Below are 21165 nucleotides of genomic sequence, written 5' to 3' on the forward strand. Positions count from 1 at the left end.
AATAGGGTTAGAATACAGTCATTTGGCAGATACTTATCCGAATCAAACTTACAGTGGAGATGCCAGGGATTGAACACAGGACTTCATATGGGAAGCATGCACTCTACCACTGAGTGACACATACGCAGAGGGATTGCTATTTGGTCGCGCCTCCTTTAGCAGAACTATTGTAAATAAAAAAAAAATAAAAACACTTCTTAATCAGCTGTATTCGTTACACACATAATGAAATACACCTTCACAAACATGTTTAGGATGCTAACAATAAAAACTAATTGAAAAATAACATTATTAAGATTAAAATAATATCATGTAATAACTCACATAATAATATTATAGAACATACTGACCTTAATGCTATTCAAACCCTTTTCTTGACTTTAAACTCAACCTTTAACTCAAGTTGAGACAAACATCAGACTTTTATTCATACAAACCAGAACAACTGTATATTCCCATGTACTCAACTGGGGGGTAAGATACAGGGGCAAAGACAGCAGTCCTTGTTGGAGCCGCAGGCAGCCTTTAGGACGGATGACAAATAGTCAGAACAGCTGTGGATGGTGTTGCCGCAGCAGGGCATCCACCAATTTTAATTTTCCACCAATTCCATGTGAAATTATATCTATGTATCTATGCTCGTACGTGCATATAGCTTCCAATTACAACAAGAACCAGACCACTCATTTTATGTTATGCTTGATGTCCCTTTAAGGACCGTTGATGAAACATGAAAAAAGCAGCTTTCCAGTTATAAATGTCACACAGCAGTGCTCGTGCTCAAGGGCAGCATGGACAGTACAGGTGACAGAACATATTCCAAAATGTTTTGCCTCACAAATTTTATTTAGACAGGAACATGCTGAAAGCCAGACCCTCCTGTGTGTTCACAAAACCCTCAGGTAGTAACGTCTATTTTTCCACCTCCTGCTGCCAGCGTATGCTTATAACAAATTCTAAACTTCAAAGTCAAAACAGAGGAGAGGACTGTCTCACACATGTGCACACGTGCGCGTGCACGCACACACGCACACGCACACACACACAATTCAAAGAGTTTTTCCATGTATTTTCTCCCACTCCCTCGTGCGGCTCTTTTGCCCTTGTGATGTATAATTGAAGCTGTGTGTAATATGATTAAGTCGTTTCCCACTCTGAGACGAACTTTCACTTCTCTCCTTGCCCTGGAATATTCTCTCTGAAGTGGTAAGGCTGGGACTCTTTGAACATGCTGGTTAAAATGCCCCCACCCAAGTTTCAACCTCTACTCCCAAACTGCCCAGAACACCCATTTCCATTAAACATCATTTAACTTCATCTCACATCAAGAACATAGTGTCCTTAAACAGCAGCTCAGATTGTGCCCAGGTCAGTTTCAAATGAACCATTTTGAGTGTTATCTCTCAGTAAATTAGGATATCTAATCTAAGATAGATCGTTTTATTATGTAATTTGTGTAAATAAGGAGAATAGGGAGTGACTGAGAGCTTTGTATTCGTATGAACAATGGTATACATTTTATCATCGGTCTCATTTTGAATAATACTGACTGAACATTTTTCCTTATCCGAATAGATCTGATATCCGAGTATAAAAACCAAAACCTGATCGAGGGCAGAGATCAGTCATACTCTGAAGTCAGATCTCCCAAGGTTTCAGTTATTTGTCCTTAGCCACCAGATTGGAAAGGCAATTCAAAGCAAGCGCCTTCAAAAGCAGAGAATCACAGTACCTCTAGCTGAGAATTAAAACCAAGGTTTCTCAGACCTTGAAGAAACACCTATTTTTTCCACCAATCTAATAATAATGCTAATCTCTCACAGGAAGGGGTTTGGATTTATGATGTGCCGTTCTACCCTGCTTCAACCGTAAGCTGCTTTCAAAGATATAAAGTGTCTGTATCAGTATCAGTTTGCGGTTGCGTATTTTCAGGTATCTGATTGAAGTCAAGTTTGTGACATTACAGACCATCACTTTAAGAAGTAGCTCCTGTCATTCCAACTTGTGACACTTGAAAGAAAACAAAATCAGCTCGAAGTTTTTACGTGGTGCATTAAGAGTTTACTTCCAATGGCTGTCCATTACATGCTAATTTATATTAAAGGTTTGGTATGTCTAGCCCTTGACATATCCATTCCTAATAAATCATTATTCAAATAACACCATTTAGGATAAAATATCTAGTATCAAAACATTAACTGAAATTTTAGCTTTGGTTTTAGCATCAGCAATTTTAATTTATGACCTCAGGGAATCTATTGCACCCCAATCCATTTTTGTTTTTGGAAACTATGACATCTGACTATTTGTATTTTGTTTTTTCTTTGACACTTGAAAAAAGGTTCAACCAAATTTCTTTGCCAAGCTACTTTACTATTTTGTTAGACGTGTGCAGGGTTCATTGTAAATCATCTTTTATAACATCATCACCCTGGTTGTGTTCTTACAGCTCTGTGTGACAGTAAACCATTAATGAGCGATAAAAGGGGTCCGACCTTGAAACTCAGTGTGATGCTTGCTATCTGACCAGATGTGATATAAAGCTGATCGCAGCAGAATGCCGGGGCGCAGTAAGTATGAAACTGTGGGCACCTTGACAAAGGTTTCTCCTCCTTTCAGTGAAGATTTATAGACTAAAAAAAGTGTTATTTTACAAGCTAGTGAAACAACCACATTATTGGAGACAGGAGGTATGACCCAACCTGATTTAGCCCTTTTTGAATTTTGTCTGATTATGACATTAGCTCCTATGAGTCAAATACAGATCTCTGATGTAAACCTCGGATGACAATATTGTGAACAGTCAGTGTTTGTTTTTTCAAATGTTCACTTTTGCTTCTCCTGTAAAAGATTTAATCACAAAAACACTTTGGTTGTATATTTCCAAGTTCACCAGTTAATTTTAAGATACAAACAAGGAAGTCATAAGATCTCCACTTATTTTGTCACTCAATCATGAGGCGCTATTCGTAAAATGAGCAGTGTTGTTTTATGCTTCATGGAAGACTGATGCCATAAAAGAACTGAGTAAACAAAAAGTCCAAGATAGCTGTGGGCAAACTCCTGAGCCAAAGCAACTAAAAAATAAAACGAAAAAAGAAAACCTGAAATTAAATGTCAGAGAATCAAAATGACTGTGTTGTTTTATAGACCATAAAATCTGCAAATACAGAACATCACGCATGAATAAGAGATATAGAATCAGTCTGGCTTTTAACATTTTATTTGTTTTCCAAATTCATATCAGTAGACTTTGAGAAATAAAAGGTAATTTTCCTTTTTAAACATTCTCTTAAACAAAAATATAACTATTTACAATCACTCGTAAAAAATACATAAAAAGCCTACGAGCAAAACCATGTTGTCTTTCTAAAAGACATAAGTTACAATAGCTATGAGAAGTGTGAGACAAGAGCAAATTTTAAGCAATAGATCAAGTTAATAACTCTTTGTACAGATTGTGCAGCACACTCACCATGTTTAAGCTTATTGTGCATTTCTGCTGTAATGCCAAAAAAAAACAGAAAATGTTGAAAAAAAAAAAAAAAAAACCCAAAACATTCACATCTATCTTATTGCATTTTGGGGTAACATGACAATCTCAACATACTAAATTACAATCAGAAAAGCTGTAAGCGAGTTGTGAGTCTCCAGTTTAGTTTTCATGCTAAAAAGCGTACGTGTGAAAAATGTACAAGCTGTGTGGACAAAGGGGAAGGGAATAGAATTCATCCCAGGAAAAAAAAAAAAACAAAGAATGAAAATAAACAAGAGTGTCAAAATGAGGACAAACTCCCCTCTTTGGTTTTCAAAGAAAAGGCAATGAGTTTTAAATTTCTGTGCAACAATTTGAAGCTAAAAACAAACAAAAAAAAACCCAGCATTTTCAACCAACAATCCTGCGATTCAACAATTAACACTGCTAATATTATACAAAAATTCTCTCTCGATGTTCGGGCCAAGATATGTAAATGAACTACAATGTTCCAACAATCCATGAAAGGATTTAATACTGACTTGTGCATTCTTTTAGCATGAGGAATGGAGTTGTGCAAAAAAGAGTGAGCCTGTCGCAAAGTTTTGTTCAAAATAGTAAAAAAAAAAAAAAAAAAAAGGCTGATGGGTATGGTGGATAGTATTCAATATCTGCTGACTGGACAGGTCTGAGAACAAGGCAGGGATTCAGTAGCAAACATGGCAGCGTAGCAGGGCTTGTTTTCACTTAGGACACAAGGACACAATAGTTTTACGTCCTTTCACTTGTCCAGAGGTTGAGCCAAGCCAAGTGAGAATTACAGCTCTCTGTAGGCGGGAGCCAAGTTACTAGCTGCGGGCCATTCCGTTATGAAAACCCAGGCTGTGGATCAGAGTGGGATTCCTTGCAAACATAATTAAACACACACAAACACACACACGCGCGCAGTTATTATTACACTTAACGATCAAGCATAAATGACACCAACAACAGACTGTGCCAGGAAAAAAAACTAATCATGAACACTCAGAACTCATAGAAACTCCTTTGAAGAATTCTTGAATAACAGCAGAAACAGCAAACACAACCTTTGTTTTTTTTTTCTCTTGTAACAAAATATTCAAAAATAGCCTTTATAGAGGACACTTTCTCTCTTATCTATACATGATTCAACATTGATTCATGGTAAATTAAAAACATACATACATACATACATATATATATGTATACATACATACACATGCGCGCACACACGCGCACAGATAGATAGATAGATAGATAGATAGATAGATAGATAGATAGAGTACAAGCGCATACATATGTAAATGTGTATACACACATATATGTATACCTTGTATATATTAAAATTAATTATTTCAAGTCTTTGAGTGGCAAAAAAAATCAGAGGCATCTTAGACCACATGACAGACAGCAAAAGAATAGAAGTTCTAATTCCAGTTACACTACTGCTGTACTGCAGATAAGACAAATAAAGACCACTTCCTGTTTATGGCAAAATATTTTTGCAGAATTTACAAATTAGACTGTTTCAATACATACAAATAATCTCAAGCAAAACTTTTTAAATATTTTACAAAATGAAACAAGAAATGGGGATGCAAGCCAAGGCAGTAAAGTACATTATTTATCTAATTTTCTTTAAATAAAACACAAACCCGCAATGAAAGAGGTACACAGTGAGTATATGATCAAAGTTTATGGTGCATCTGCATTATAACAAATTTACAGGGTCAAGTGAACTTGAAGCATATGACATTTCAGCTTGTAATTCCATCGACGACTAGTCTAACTAACACTGTAAACAAAATAAGAGCGAGTGTAAACACTGTCTTTGTCTTACACACCAGCAAATGTCTGAGTGTGTACGTATGTGTGTGAGGGTGTGCATGCATGTGGTGTAACACGATGTTAATTTATTATCTTATTATAGCTGCTTCAGTAAATCAACACCAGGTATTATATTCTACAAGAAGCAGCAAGGCATTTGTTCTTCAGCTCTTTAAAAAGGTTAGACTTTGAGAACGTCCAATAGGCAGAATGCTGCTGAGAAGTACCTGGTGTCAGAGCAAAGAAGCAACAGGAAAGGTGGCCAGGCAGAAAGCAGCGTGACAAATAGGCACGCACATACCTGGAGTGTCATTTTACAATAAGTGCTAAACACAAAACCACATTTTTTCATTTCTGTCATCTGATGTGAAAAATACAAAATAGGCTATATTTTGGTTTTGGGTGTTTTGTGCAGGGTATCTATGTAATTCAACAATATTGGTCAAGAGGAGGGGTATTTAAATGACACCCATGAAGGATTGACGATATAACGGCAGTATTTTTTGACCCCTTTACAGCTACTTACATTCATCTTCATTTAATCTGAACACCATTTACAAGAAAAAAAAAAAGATCCCCCATCAAAATTATGCCTTTCTCGGCTTTGCCTGATTATTCTCACATAAAAACTTTGCAACGCTCAGATGAAAATAAAAATAATCTGAACGATAAAACTGTAGTTATGGCATAAAACGCCTTTATACACAAAAGATTAAAATGCAGAATGGAGGTAAACAATGGCCTGTTTCCATGGAAACTAACCATTTTCGTCTGAGGCATAATTGTTACCTTATGTCTGTCCGTCCACGTTATTGTGACTTCACCAGAGCTTTTATCATAGGGATCAGGCTTAAAAAGAATTCATTAAATAAGTCTGGGTGGTGGAGTGGAAGCTATATGACTTCGGTCTGGTCAGAGGGTACACTGGTGTTTCACAGTGTCAGAGATTTGGGCGGGATGGGCCAACGGTGCCACATGTGATGGCGGGCTGCCACTGTAGACAACATCATGTGTGAGTGTGCGGCCCAAGTCTTCACACTGCTGACACCTGTTCATCTGGAAAAGGACAGAAGTAAACAATGTTTGGTTGGTTGCAGAGTCTCTGAAACTGATGACACTAAACATAAGCTAGGAAATACCAAGCTTTTTATCTGAGCTGCTGTGTACTGAAAAACTGCTGATTCTTCTTGCAAATGATGCATGAGACACAACCTCCCCCAAAACAGAAAAAATTAACACAAAACGCTGTTATTTTGATTAAAACACATCTGATTGTTTTATCCCAATCCCCTCTTAATACCCATTTTTTTTGATTGATTTTGAAAATAATGCTTATTTGAGAGCATCTCGAGCTGAAAGGACTAATACGACTAATATAAGAAAAGAACAATTTTTCTTTACACCTCCTTATTGTGGATTAAAAAGAAAGATTTTGGCACAAAGTACACAGACTTCAAATTAAGTAAATCAATAATAACTCAGCAAATAGAAAGCCTATGACTCAGTCTGGCATCTAAAGAGAATAAAACTAGGTTTCCCTTGTGTTGTTACTTAAAAGAATTCTTTCAAAAATATGTAATGAGGAGTTGTCAAATGTTTTATGCCCTAACCAGATTTTATGCCAGATTAAATAGTGGTGCTCCCCACTATCTCTGTTAAGTGCACAAAACAGGCTTATCAAAAACGTCATTTATCCATCCTGGCAGGCCTGGCCAACCTGTGGCTCCCAAGCCACATGCGGCTCTTATGTTCATGTCGATTCTTGTATTTGTGTGGTTTTTTTTGCTGTGCGCGGAGAACACTAGAGCGGCATGTGATTGCACAAGTAAAAAACACACAAACACAAAAGTCGACATGAACGTAAGAGCTCCAATGCGGCTCAGGAGCCACAGGTTGGCCAGGCCTGCATCCTGCTCTCAAGGTTGCGGGGAGTGCTTGAGCTTATCCCAGCTGTCATTGGGCAAGAGGTGGTGTACACCCTGGACCAATCACAGGGCCACTTATAGACAAAGATACCCATTCCTTCTCTCATTCACATGTTTGGGCAATTTAGTATCTCCGATGAGCCTACGTCATGTAATTAGACTTTAGGAGGAAATGGAGCCTGGAGGAAACCCACACAGACACAGGGAGAACATCCAGAACACACAGAAAGGGAGTTCTGTCAGAATGGAACCCGGAACCTTCTTGCTGTGATGCAGAATAGCAAACTACTGCGCCACTATGCTGCCTGTACCTAAAATTTGAATATAATAATTATTATCGGGCAAATTCTTGAGGTTTCGAATTTTTTGTAGAAATGCTTGCAACAAAATAATTTTCCAACTTTCAAATTAACCTTCATTTTGGGGAATATCAAATGACATACAGCACCAACCTGTGAATAGCCGGACCTCAAACATGTGACGCAAACAAAGGAAAATTTAAGAGAGGCAGTTAAAAACAAATTAAAGAATCGATTCGTTTCAAAATCCACGGGAACATACCATCCTCACTGTCCGCCAACTCTTGTTGGGGATGGCAGGTACCGTCAGATGAGGAGAAGCCCTGGCCCTGCAAGGAGCTGGACGTTCTGGCCTCCTTGCGGTGAAGGTGATGGTTACTCGCAAGCCTTCGAGCTTCAGCCAGACTGCTGGCCGCTCCAGGGCTCTGCAGGAGTTTGCTTCTTTGTAGGGCCACGCTGTAGTCTGGTGGTCTGAGGTGGGGAAGCCGTGGCTGTAGACCACCGGGACTGCTTACTTTTCCGTCTTTCACATCCCCTAGAGCCAGACCCTGGTAGCCTGGAGGGGTGGGAGGAGGAGCTCGGTAACGCTCATCCTTGGCAGGGGAAGTGATACAGTAAACTAGATGGAGATGTGGATCAAAGTAAAAGAGATGGAAATAAAGGATGTGGGGGAGGGTAGTGAAGGATGAGATGGGATTTGGGGGAAGAAGGGAGGAATGTCAAGTTTTTGAGTGGGAAGGAAAACAAAAGAAAATAATGGAAAAATCAAATCAAAGTGGTAGTTAACTGTCACAACACAGTATTTAAAATGCCACTAAATGAGTTAAAGCAACAAAATAGAACAAATGAGATGAATTTAGCATGCAGGAACACACCATGCTAGAGCCAACACTTGTAAATGTTGTCGTTGAATTATCGACACATTCATAGCCAGATGAACCATCTAATAGTAACAAAATATACTTAGTCCCATTAACTTTCCAAAACCAAGGAGGCAATGATATTTTCAGTTAAGTATAATCATATAGTATATGGTAAGAAAGATGTGATAAGATCTAGCATTTTAGTGGTTTCCTAGGAAAGAAATCAATATTTCTCCATTTGTGATTGGAAATAATAATAAAGCGACATTTTTGTTGATAATGAACTGTAAAGAATTAGGACCTCACGGGTTTTTCCTACTTTTTCAATGCTCCGTACTCAACTCCACAATTTGGACAAAAGAAGGCCAGTCTGAGGTCTTTGATGAGGTGCTCAATTCTTTTGAGATAGACATTGTACAGTACACAACAACCTTTACTGAACGTAAGAGAGTAATGTAAACTGTGTGCACTATTTTGATTTTTAATTTCAAAGTTTAGATTATAGGCTGCCATGTGACAAATGTAACTGGAAAAATTCTTAGGGTAAGGGAGTACTTTTGACCCATGGCTTCATCAACCCTTGCAAACCCTCACCTATCAGGCCTTTCTCTGTGCTTGATGTCACCGTTTTATACGCAGGGTCCGGGCTTTGTCCTCCCTCTTCATTGGTAGGTGAGGAGGGATGCTCCGAAGTGTTCCTCCGTTTAATTGTCCCATAATTGCCCTCGTATGTGTCGGACAACGAGCTGGACGATGCCCAGCTCTGCCTCAACTGATTGGACTGCTCTGCACAGGGGTCTCTGGAGTGATGCTTGGTGTCCTCATTTTCCCAAATATGGCCTGCTGCTTCTACCTCCTCAATGGGCCCAGCGAGCTGCGTGTGCTTGAAGACACCCAGGTGGGCGTAAGAAAGAGAGAGTGGATGTCCATGGATACCGTTGTCCCAGGGCCGGCAAGAGGAGGGGGGGAGACTCTGGAAAGAGTCGTGAGAGTTGGAGGAGCAGGAGGTCCAACTACCTCGGCCGCTATCAACCACAGAGTCAAGAGAGGTGAGGTCCCGGGCCAGCTCTTCTGTTGAGATGGAGGAGGTAAAAGTGGAGGCTCGCGTAATGTAGCCCCGAGGTGCTGACAAATAGCTGAATCACAAAGAAAGAGAACAGATGGATGATTGTAATGGAGTGAAACAAGGGCTGCTCAGGTTGCACAACTCGCACCAGCTCAAAATGTTTCCCCGAAAAAAAAAAATTAAATTAAACAAAAAAATGAACTCCACACCAGACAGGCGCTCACAGGTTTTGAGCTAACTTCTACCTTTATTCTCTATAAAGACCGATATAAAATGCCAAAATAAATATATTTCTAGCAAGACTTGTCCGAATAAGTAGAGATTGTGTGTATGATAAATAAAAATAAAAAAGAAATGTCAAAGTATGCAACATAAAAATATTTTAAAAAGTTATTCAAAGCGGACATGAAGGTTAGTGAGTCAAAGCACCAAATGTAAGAAAAATGAAAACAGCTTAAAATGTGCATCTTTTCCCAAAACTGAGTTCTTTCTCTTGTCCAGAGTCACCCTACTCTTTTTTAACCACCAACATGCATAGGGTTTTCCTATTCACAAAAACAAAGCACGTTTTCATTAACCGTTGGCTGATTCATGGACTTCATTTTAGATGACAAACAAGCAACTCGATAAAACTGAGCTCTATATAATTAAAGCTGCAGAGGAAGTATAATATCAGAGAAGCAGCCTACAATACAGCATATAATAGTTTTTTTTCTCCTTTTTACTAGACAGAATGGCATGATTACAAAAGAACAATAAACAAAAAGGTGACATTAAAAGCTGTGTGCCAGTTACTTGGACAGGTTTAAAGAAATATGTATGTGAAAACTGCTGTTCTGTTAAAGGGGAAAAGGAATTGAGTTGGGGGGTGCAAAGTTTGGCGTGCTAATAAAAAAGCTGGCATCTTTATGGCTCTTTTCGTCAGAGTTTAATAAGGATAAGCTTTAAGTGTTGCCCAGCTGGGAGAAAAAGACAGGATTAAGTGCAATGGGTCTCACTCGCACCATAAATATGTTTTTTGAAAACCTGTGCTTTCTATTTTTATTTATAAAGCTACATGCTTTCTTTATCTAGATCAAAACATTTCACAATGTTGTGCAGCAGAAAGCACTTGATGTGAGAAGTTCACTTAAAACAAAATGACTTGACAAGGAAAAATTTGCTGATTTTGAGGCAAAATATTCAATTTCTGTCCTTCAACACCCCTTGGTGTAGATAAAAAAACAAGAGTTTAAATTAGTGCCATATCAGTTTCCCTGCATCAAAGTCATGATGAATTCATGCATCTGTGCAAAAGAGTAATCATTTGTACAAGCTTTATAACTAACTTTCGCAACCCTCATACCATCCCTTGCACATCATACTCTTGCTTTCTATCTTTCTGTCCTTCTCTCTTCCTACCCCAACTAGTTGAGACTGATGACCACCCACATTGGATTCAGGTCTTGGCTAAGATTTCTGAAGGACTGACACCAAAAGCTTGGTTTCTATAAATCACATTAATCACATTATTGCAATTGTTTGGCAAGAGAATTGTAAGAAAGTTTAATACAACTGAAGAAGACTATGTTTAAATCAATTCTAAGCATACTGATAGGAATGAATTATGTGTTGAGGCCAAAGTGCAACACTAGTAAACACTTTCGACAATAGCTTAATATCTTATTTCAAAGCAAAAACAAAAACCATAGATGCATTCTTTCCTCCTTTACCGAAATGGAAGAGACACATTTGAATTTACCTTGTGCTGGGTTGGTTGTAATCAGCGTTGCAGTGCGCATTTGTTCCTGCTTTGCTCTCCATAATTGGAGCAGTTGTCGTCGTCGTTGTACTAATTAACGACGCAGCAGTAACTGGAGTCACTGTGACGGTGGCAGGACAGGTTCTACCGATGCTGCCGCTGCTATTGCAGCGGTCGTCAGGCACGGGGGCAGGCATGGAGTCAACCGAACAGATGCTGGAGCGGGAAGAGATCTCGCTGTGGCTCGAATCCGATAAGTTGTCCACCTTACTAGTGGGGAGCAGAGCACAACCTGGAAAGATACAGGGGTCATATGTGAGAGTGAGGTAAAATAAAGATGACGATGATTTTGGATAGAAAAACATTTACGAGAGGAAAGTCAAATTTGCGGTGCAACTGGTAACGTTATTCCTAATGACTCTTATCCAAATTGTAAATCAGTGTTTTAATTTAAGATCCATGTAGCCCTGTCTGAGCAGTTATGCATCAATAAAATGAGAAACTAGCCTGGGTGTGTGCTGAACAAAGAGCACCTAAGACAAACCAAAAAAAATAAGACTTATTTTGACACGGAATTCTTGAAATAATGTTGCACCACTCATTCATCAACACCTTACATACACTCTAATACACAACATTGCCTTCTTTTAATTTTTAATATCAACCTTGCCCTAATGGGGGATGCTGCTTGCTTGGTTCTCGAACTCGCATCTCAGCAGAGGTGACAGTTTTGAGGGTGGGAGGTAAGGACGAAATCCAGTGATGCGCCAAAGATGAATCTGTGTGGATTTTTGCAAACAAGGGCCTATTTCTGAATTCTGGGATATTAGCTACATATGACTTTGACCTCTGGCCTTTCTGCCGCTTGGATATTCCTCCCTTTTGTTGTGATGGATTGATTTCTTTCCAAACCACCTCCTGCCTAATCGTGTTGTCTTTTTCAGCTTTGTGTCGCTCCTCATTTTCCCTTTCCTACACTCTTTGGTGTGTTTTTGGCCCTCAGAGAAATCCTCTTGTGGAAGGGAGACCCACCTATGCCATAACTCCGCAAGCTGATGGTGCCAGCCTTTGTGCTTGCATCACTGGTCAGCGACGATGAAGATCCCGAAAGGTTGATCTGGCTCGAGTTCTGGGGTTTGGCCACACCTCCTACTGAAAAACAGGAGATATCTTAATCAATACGGAATAATTTGGTTGTCTGAAAACGTCATTTACCGTCTCACATGCAATCGCAAAAATATATAAAACTTGTGAATTTAGACTGCATTTATGCTTGTTAATATACTGCTCAAAAAAATAAAGGGAACACTTGAACAACACAATGTAACTCCAAGTCAATCACACTTCTGTGAAATCATAGTGTCCACTCTGGAAGCAACACAGATTCATTTTGACTTGTTTTAAGGACATTACATCAAAGTTGGATCAGCCTGGAGTTTGTTTTTACACTTTAATTTTGAGTGTGATTCCTAATCCAGACCTCCATGGGTTGATACAATTGATTTCCATTGATCATTTTTGTGTGATTTTGTTGTCAGCACATTCAACTGTGTAAAGAGCAAAGTATTTCATAAGAATATTTCATTCATTTAGATCTAGGATGTGTTTTTTAAGTGTTCCCTTTATTTTTTGGAGCAGTGTATTTACTTGAGATATTTTTTCTTGAACCTGAAAGCCACTCTTTCACTAAAACAGTGTGAAGTCGTTTAAAACAGTTTCTGACACAGACCTTTGCGTGGAGAGCCCTGCGGTGACACAGCCGGGCTGGAGTGAAGGGAGGAGATGCTCGACACGGTGTCTTCAGAGGGTCTCTTAGAGTTCCACTCATCTGCTGAATGCACAGGGGGCTTCTTCACCACCTGGGGTGAATTTGAGTCTGCTGAAGGAAAACGTTTCATAAGGGATTTCAGAGAAACAAATGCCACTACATTTATGTAAATGGTCTGACGCTATTCAAAAATAGATTCTGAAATAAATACTGGCTACTATTTGAAACCAAGGCAAAAAGATTTATAAAGTGAACTGGGATGGTTATCTAGAGCTAAAAGTGTACTCACTAGAAAGGCCGATGTCCTTTGTGGTACTTTTTTTTCTCAAGGGGTATAAAGGAACTTGGACCTGAAGTACTTGTGACACCCTGTTTTGGGTTTTCCCTGAGGGCAGTGCAGACCGTAGAGACACCGGAGACATGTCAGACTTGGTAGATCGTCTCTCACTCAAGTTCTTGGACACTTCAGAAACAGGATAGAAGAAATAGATTAAGGAGAAACAGAATATTAGAAGCAGTGTACTTTCAAACCTTGCATACAAACAGTATGTCAACTCACTAACTTACATTAAAACAGAAATGTTCATTTTCCATTTTTTTAATTTTAACAACAAAGATGCTGTATGAGAGGACACTTATGTCAGACATTGCTAATTGGCTACTCTTTGTACGATGTGGAAGGTTTTCTGTACATCCTTGTGTTCTTTTTGGACTCAACTCACAGGTGCTGTAGGCTGGCTCACACTGCAGGGACATTATCTGATGTTTTTCCTCGTCTATCTCCACGCTCAGGTTCGAGAGGTACTGCTTCACCTTTCTGGCCATTTGAGCATCTTCATACAATTTCTTAGCATTGAGAAGCGAGCTGCGGCGAACTCTCTTCTTGTGGGCACCACCCTGCACATCCAGCATGTTAGAGTTGGTGCTTCCCTGACTCAAAGACCTGGGGGGGGAGTAGGAATAAAAGAACATTTAGAAACACAATGAGGTAGAGTCAGATGAGAAAGAGAGAAAAATATGAATAAAAAAAAAAAGAATGGGATAAATTAAGTAAATTATAGGTGATCAAGGGGGGGAGTCATGGATAAGAAGACAAAAAAAAATTAAAGAATGAAGTGGTAGAGAGGTTAAAGGAAATAAAATAATTCAAAGAAGAAAGAGAGTATGCAAGAGGAATTAAAAGAATAAATATACAATAAAAAAAATGAAAATCACATTAAATTCATGATGGAGTAGTTAAGATTATTTCTAATTGCAAAGCTTTTCAACAATAAAATCTGTATATTTGTCTTTGTGTTGGAGCATAGCATCTCAAAACATGACCATGCAACTGGGAGAGAGTTCTGGTTATGCCATGCTATCACAGTACAGAACAGTAGAGCATTCTGTCAGATGGAGGTAAAAAGGGTTAGGAAACAAGATATCCATACAATTAGCCAAGGATGCACATATAAAACAAATATTGAGCCTGAGCTTAAGTGTTTCTGGATTTATTTCAAAGTTTACCTTTATTCTTTTATTTTCTCACAATTTACATTACACGCTCTTTCTTACATTTTTACATGTAAACAACACAACAGAACCTGAAAACTCTGCGATGTCTGTTGATTGTTATTTTACTTTGTTCCTATTTATGCAACCTGCGCCCCAAATGTACAAGACTGTCAATGTTTATTGCTTAATGTGATAATTTTTTCATGATGAAACAAATTTATCTTAGATGAAAAAAATCATTTGGTTTATCCATCTATCGTCTGACACTTATCCTGCACTCAGGGTTGCGGGGGATGCTGGAGCCTGTGCCAGCTGTCATCAGGCGAGAGGTGGGGTACACCCTGGACTGGTCGCCAGTCAATCGCATGGCCACGTGCACAAACAGACAACCATTCACTCATGGCAATTTTTTCCAATTCACAAGAATCAAACCAGAGTCCTTCGTGCTGTGAGGCCGAAACACTAACCACTGCGCCACCGTGCCACCCCATTTAGTTTACTAAAGATCAAAAACAGGATGGTAACCTTTTCTTTGGACACCATGGTGACACCCATCTCGTACATTCAGAGATTTATTTGAAAGCTTATTCGTTAAAATGCTTTATCAATATTAAAATCTATGTGTAAAAACTAAAAAATAGGAGATAAGTATGCTTGTCCTCTGTCTTTGCAAGTTATTTGAGAGACTGCTGTAGAATTCTCCCTCTTGATTATGATTTGTGTTAAGCAGTCAGACCTGTCAGGGACATCAAACATGTTCAAATACCTTCTTGACTCTTTCTGAGGGAGTATCAATGGATAGGAAAAAAGTGCAGAACCTGAACCTCAAATATATTGCTCAAAACCCTGCATCTATAGTTCAAAGTATTATGAGAAGCCAGCATGAATTGTCATGAAGATGGCAACAATTAATGGGTCAGTGGTGGACTTCAGCATGGCTTGGGTGAAGAGAGCTTGTAAATGGATGAGCTATGAGACACAAGCACATTCATGAAGGCTCACACTGAAGGGGGGAGTTGTCATGCAGCTTACTGTGATGGGCAACAAAGGGGGGGGGGGGGGGGGGGATGCACGGTGAATTAATTTTTTGCTCGTTCAAACCGAAATTTTGGTGAAACCGGTACCAGGATAAACTTACCCTAAACTTTTCCACCTCTTCTTCCTGCAAGCAAGAGGTGTGAAGATTGAAGCGTAAAGACAATTTCAAGGGTCAGCGGGGAGGAGGAGACATGACTATGTAGATGTCATGCCACCACAAACAAACAGAAAATGATTGAGATGGTTGAGATGGGAGGACAGCACACAGATAACATCTCCCCCATATCAACCTGAACAGTATGTATATGGGGCCTGTTCATCATGAAAACAGGTTAGGTGTTTTTTTTCAGTGTCTTATGGTAAAGCTGTTTAGTTTAACAAGTGATACAAAGTTGAAGGCTTTTAAGTATCTACTCAAGCTTGTGGTACAAAGTGAGGGTCTGCAGGGGGCAGTCATGCACTGCAGCAGTGACAGGCACTGACATGGACTCAGTGAGATACACTGCATCTTTTCTACCTCCAGTTCCGGTGGATCCATGCTTTGTGCTCTTGTATCATTCCATTCCAGGTAAGGAGTGCAATTAAAACACCAAGAGCCATGAACTAGATAGGAGGTGAATGGGAAATGATCGAACCACACCTTAAGCCTGATTCCTTTTTATGACGAATCCATGTTGCATAGTGGATGTATGATATGAATTAATACTTAATTGATCCCCGAGAGGAAATTTGTGATGGCAATTCCCTTTTTGCCTGCATTTCTTATCTTCCACAGAACACTTTTGTTTCGCAAAATTCTTCTAAAGAATCTAGCGATTTAGCGGTCACTCCTCTTTCACTTAAATTTTATATTTTGATTTGATAAACAGGAGGGAGTCTCAGAGAGGCATACATTGGAGGGAAGTTGTGCTTTGCTGCTCACTAGACTCTCCTGTTAACAGTTATATTATTGAAAGTTAAAAAAATGTACTATAGATGTCTTGTTTTGATTTCTGCACTGAAGACTTACTCAAATGACTTTTATTTCACTAAATTTCCAAAGGGAGCATCTGAGTTCGAGGCAGGTGTGATCAAGCAAATCAGTCCTTTTTTGTGACAGATTACATAGAGGCATGATGTTGAGTACTCTAAATTTAGAACTTTCAGATAATTGATTATTATTAATCTTAACAAGAGTTTTTTTGTACTTGTAGCATTAGAACAACAAACCTCTGTCTAAACATAAGAGCCGGGTCCATATTGGCTGAGGTCATCCGCACCACATGTCTGATTTCTTTGGCTATCATTCTCAGCTTCTCGAAGTTGACAAGACCATCCACAGTAGAGTCATTGCCTGGTGAGGAGAAACATGACTATGAAGACCAGCCGCCAGAGTTTCAGCAGAGAAAAATGACTTATCTCTTCAGGACATTTGCAGGAGGAAATTCAAAGTAAAAGTGCCCTTGTTCTGGATTGCTTCTTGCATTGACCCCATATGAAAAGCTCATGTTACTAAACAGACCAATTCGCAAATTTACCTTCATGCAAAAACGTGAGGTCCTTCTTGACGACTGGGAAAAGTGGGATGATGGGTGGCTGCATGCTCTGGCTGCTTAGCACGTTGCGGTACTTGGCCATGTTCCTGGATGGGTCAAAGAGGTCCTGCAGGTCCCCAAAAAGCTTTTCGTATTTGCTAGGCAATTTTTCCCAAGAGCTCCTCAGCCGAGCCACAGGTGCCAAGTTAAGACCACTAATGTGAGGGAGGAAAAAAATGTATATGTACATTTGAAAGTGAGTGGAGAAGGAGCAAAAGAAGGTGAAAAAGACAAAGGCTACTGTGCTACTATATATATATATATATATATATATATATATATATATATATATATATATATATATATATACACGTATATATGTAGAGAGTGATGTAAAAGATATAAATATAACAAGATATAATTAACAATCATCTGTATAAATTTGAATCACTCATGATATTTATGACCGCAGGAATGTTTTGAAGTGCAAACTTGTTATCTTTTCTGTGGTTGTCATGAAAGTCGGAAGACGGTGTTTCACAATTACTTTTCAAATTTATAATTCTATATTTTTTTTGTTTAATGATCCTCATTTACAATTTCAGCTCACCGCTTTAATGATAGTGTGTTAAATACTATTACATGACACTAAAATAGATACATATTTCTTTACTGCACTGCATTATAAGATGTCTTCTATTGATCCTCTATTGATCATCATAATCTATCATTCTGATAATTTCCTCTTCCAGAACATGATGTTACTTCACTCCAGCTACACATGGGAAGGCTGTGAAGAGCACAGAACACCCTCTGGAATACTGCAGCTGGAAAACTTGCAAATTACTTTAATATGTGCAAAAGAAATTGAATTAGAGAGCATATGTCTCTGGGCATCATGCTGTTAATCAGAGAATTAGGGGGTCACAAATATCCAAATACTTCTATGTGCTATTTCCTTAATAGAAGTTAGCATAGAATCCCTGTATTGCTGAGAATGGGAAGACTTTTCTGTCCATCTCAGGGACACAGCCTTGCAAAAGTGTTGTGTCATCTTCGATCAAAGCTCAAGTTTAGCAAATGTGTTCAATCACGGGTCCGGTAGTGCTATAACCAATTTAAAGGTATTTCAAACACAGGACCGCTTCTGTCCCCCAAAAATCCAAGATACATTTTTCATGCCTTTGCATCAGTTCAATCGCAAAATTCAACAGTTGCTTCCTTTTGGGGAATTAAAATCCTGCCTTCAGCTCTTCCAACATTCTGGTACTTGGATAATAATCCATATTTAGAATCAAGAATTCAAAATGACTCTCAAAGTCGAAAGAGACCCAAGTGCTCAAATTGTTCTATTGTTCCATTTTATTTTGGCATTCATAATCTTGTTTTTTAAGTTAAATATATGAGTTTTTATTACAAAGTTCTTACCTGATAATAGCAAACATTGAGTTAAAATTCTTGCACTCTCTGCAATGCAGGGCAATCTTGATGAAATGTTTGATGGTCTTCATTCTCTTCAGGGCATTGGGCTCCTTTAAGATTTCTGTGGCAACCCAGAAGGTTTCCTGGTTGATTAGCTCTTCAAACTGTTTCAGATTGCGACTTCCAATTGAGGAGTCAAGTTTGAACAAGTCGTCCACGTACCTTAAAAAAAATGGAAAAATACGGAAAGAAGTTAGGATACACATAATACACAAACTGATCACATTTAAAGGTTTAGGAAACACCATACTCTGTTGACTCTATGTTCCTGAAGAGCTCAAAGTCTCTCATGGAGAGCTGGGCAGCAACCTCCATGGTGCTAAGCTGCAGCAGTGATATTTGACTTTCTCTCAAGAGGTCTTGTGCATCTTCGTCTGAGCACAGCGTCTCTGTTTCCATATTGTTCTTCAGGTAGTACCTGCAGCAGAAATACATATGACACAGATGCTTGAAAAACAGCATTAAACAAAATACTTATCTGCTCGGAAACATTAAGTTTTCTTTTACAGTAATGATTATGACAATAATGTAATGAGATAATGTTAAAAAATAATTTGACATTTGACTAGAGTGACAAATTCTGAGACTTTTCAATCTCAATCAAAAAATAAATAAAATAAAATTAAAACACAAAGTCTGAATATCACAAAACAAAAAAAATAAACAAGAAAAGTCATGGGCTATAAATTTTAGGATATCATTCCAGTGACTGAAACAGCATTCACTTTGCAGCATATAAAATGAAAGAATAAAATATTTTTTATGCTTTAGTGACATAAAGCCACAGGTACTAGGCACAAAATTTGGCAACCTGCTAAAAGGGATTTACTATTTAGAACAGCTGTAACCTTTCACAGTTACAAAATGCCACATAAACCTTGTGAATTTCAGTCGTAGGTGCCAGCTCAATGTACCCCTTAGCTCCAGGAGTATCATACATAATGAATGAAAAAAAGAATTAAAGAGAAAAAAAAAGAGTTGGCAGGGATGCCACCTGCGTAGTGCTGTGAATCAGTACCATCCAATTCCGTAGAACACAGAGACAGAGATGCCCTAAGGGAGTGGCTGGTATGTCATAAACCTATGTTTACTCTCAGCAGCCTCCCCTGTTACTAAAACTGATGTGTAAACGGGTTGTGTACAAATGTAACACCTCTGTAATCTTAATAAGGTGAAGAAGATGAGAAAGAATAGAAGAAAGATCTATTTTTCTACATCTTTTGATAAAAATACAGGAAACAACAAAACAAATTTCTCACACTGCTGACACAACTTGATCCATGTATAAAAAATTACCAAATAAAAAATTAAGGGGGCATGTGTGTTATATATCCATCCCGGTGTGATTCTTAATTTGTTCAACCGAATACATACATTTTTGACTTTCTTGCAATTGATTTGTGTGCCGGTAGTTGTGTCTAAGTGTTTCTTATTAAACACATATAATATCTAAATGGTGATGTGAAAAAGTGTGGCCAAAAATAAAGCAAAGGTCTGTAATAACCCGTCTCTGTCTTTGTGGCAGCCACTCAGGTTGTGTGTATCTATAAATTATTCCAGACATGCCATGTTGTCTATCAAGCCCTCCACCACCACAAGACGATGAAGTATTCATGCTAACCTAGTTAGAGGACTGAGCAACCAAAAGGGACAAAAAAAGAGAGGGGTATGGATTCGAAACAAGAGGATGAACCACAGACAAAGAGCCATTAAGAATAAGAAAAAGGCTCAAAAGTTTGCCTTTTGAAGGTAAGATATGGAAAACATGTTTAACAGGCATAGTCTTGACTATGTTTCCACACTGTAGTAATTATATCACATTTCTAGAATTAAAGCAACAATCTATCAAGAATTTTTCAAATATTACAATCGCCCTTTAACTGCATCCAATTTTATTTTCAATGACCATTAAAAATGCCCTCTGTCCTGTTCGGAACAGCAACCAAAATATTCCCGCATACTTATGAGTTATCTTTGCTAATGCTGGACACAGTTCCAAAAGCTGTAACTGAAAACACAGATCCTAGTAAGTTTCACTCAAGGGTCTTTCACTGAGGAAGCAATTTTTCATTAATCAGACAACTAAATTGAATCAGTATACAAAAAATACTGTTTTACATTATATTGTTTATGCACATTTCTGTAAAAACTGCAAAGCTGCAACAAAATTAATGATACATGTGAAAAGATATTATTCAATAATTGATCAAAAAGCTCATGGTTGGAATACAATAATGTTTACTATTGTGGAATAAAACAGCACTGTGTGGCAATAATGTGAAGTGCAAAAAGTGGGTAGTAAATTTCTTCGATTGCCTTATATTTTGGGCTTCATTCAGCATTGCATGTCTTCATATTTGTGCAGTTAAAACTTTCATTACATGATGGTTGACGGGAGAGTCTCAAATTGTTCTACTGCACAGGTGTTACCCGAGAATCTCAAATATATCATACCCATCCCATATATTAATTGTGGTAAAAAGTGGTTCTAGAACAGGGGTGGGCAATTATTTTGACTGCCTGGCCACATTTCTTATTTAATTTTTATATGTGGGATGACAGGTTATCATGTAAATTGCACAAAATGAAAATTGCGATTTAAACATAATGATCATATAAATGTACCAATATTATTTTTGCGTGAAATCATCC

At 38.4% G+C, this 21165-nt stretch overlaps 1 protein-coding gene across 21 annotated transcripts in view; it reads right to left on the reverse strand.

Annotated features, from left to right (window-relative positions):
- Window positions 1–3114: 3114 nt before the first annotated feature.
- The window catches only part of rapgef6 (Rap guanine nucleotide exchange factor (GEF) 6), a 126911-nt gene continuing 108860 nt past the window's right edge, over window positions 3115–21165 (reverse strand). For 4 of the 21 annotated variants that reach the window (XM_086177547.1, XM_086177543.1, XM_086177561.1 and 1 more), the window contains 13 exons: window positions 18764–18931; window positions 18460–18675; window positions 17035–17246; window positions 16727–16850; window positions 15618–15641; window positions 13708–13928; window positions 13275–13448; window positions 12947–13096; window positions 12250–12369; window positions 11218–11509; window positions 9005–9546; window positions 7810–8166; window positions 3115–6379 (listed from right to left, as the gene is read on the reverse strand). In XM_086177547.1, coding sequence (XP_086033673.1) covers window positions 6357–6379; window positions 7810–8166; window positions 9005–9546; window positions 11218–11509; window positions 12250–12369; window positions 12947–13096; window positions 13275–13448; window positions 13708–13928; window positions 15618–15641; window positions 16727–16850; window positions 17035–17246; window positions 18460–18675; window positions 18764–18931 — 2623 coding nt within the window. In that variant the 3' untranslated portion in view covers window positions 3115–6356. The remainder of the gene's footprint in view (window positions 6380–7809; window positions 8167–9004; window positions 9547–11217; window positions 11510–12249; window positions 12370–12946; window positions 13097–13274; window positions 13449–13707; window positions 13929–15617; window positions 15642–16726; window positions 16851–17034; window positions 17247–18459; window positions 18676–18763; window positions 18932–21165) is intronic. The other 17 variants (XM_086177557.1, XM_086177553.1, XM_086177563.1 and 14 more) reach the window with 9 other exon arrangements.

Source organism: Fistularia commersonii, chromosome 29 (genome assembly GCF_037954325.1).
Source record: "Fistularia commersonii isolate RoL2024-O1a breed Wild chromosome 29, RoL_Fcom_v1.0, whole genome shotgun sequence".
NCBI classification, from domain to species: Eukaryota; Metazoa; Chordata; class Actinopteri; order Syngnathiformes; family Fistulariidae; genus Fistularia; species Fistularia commersonii.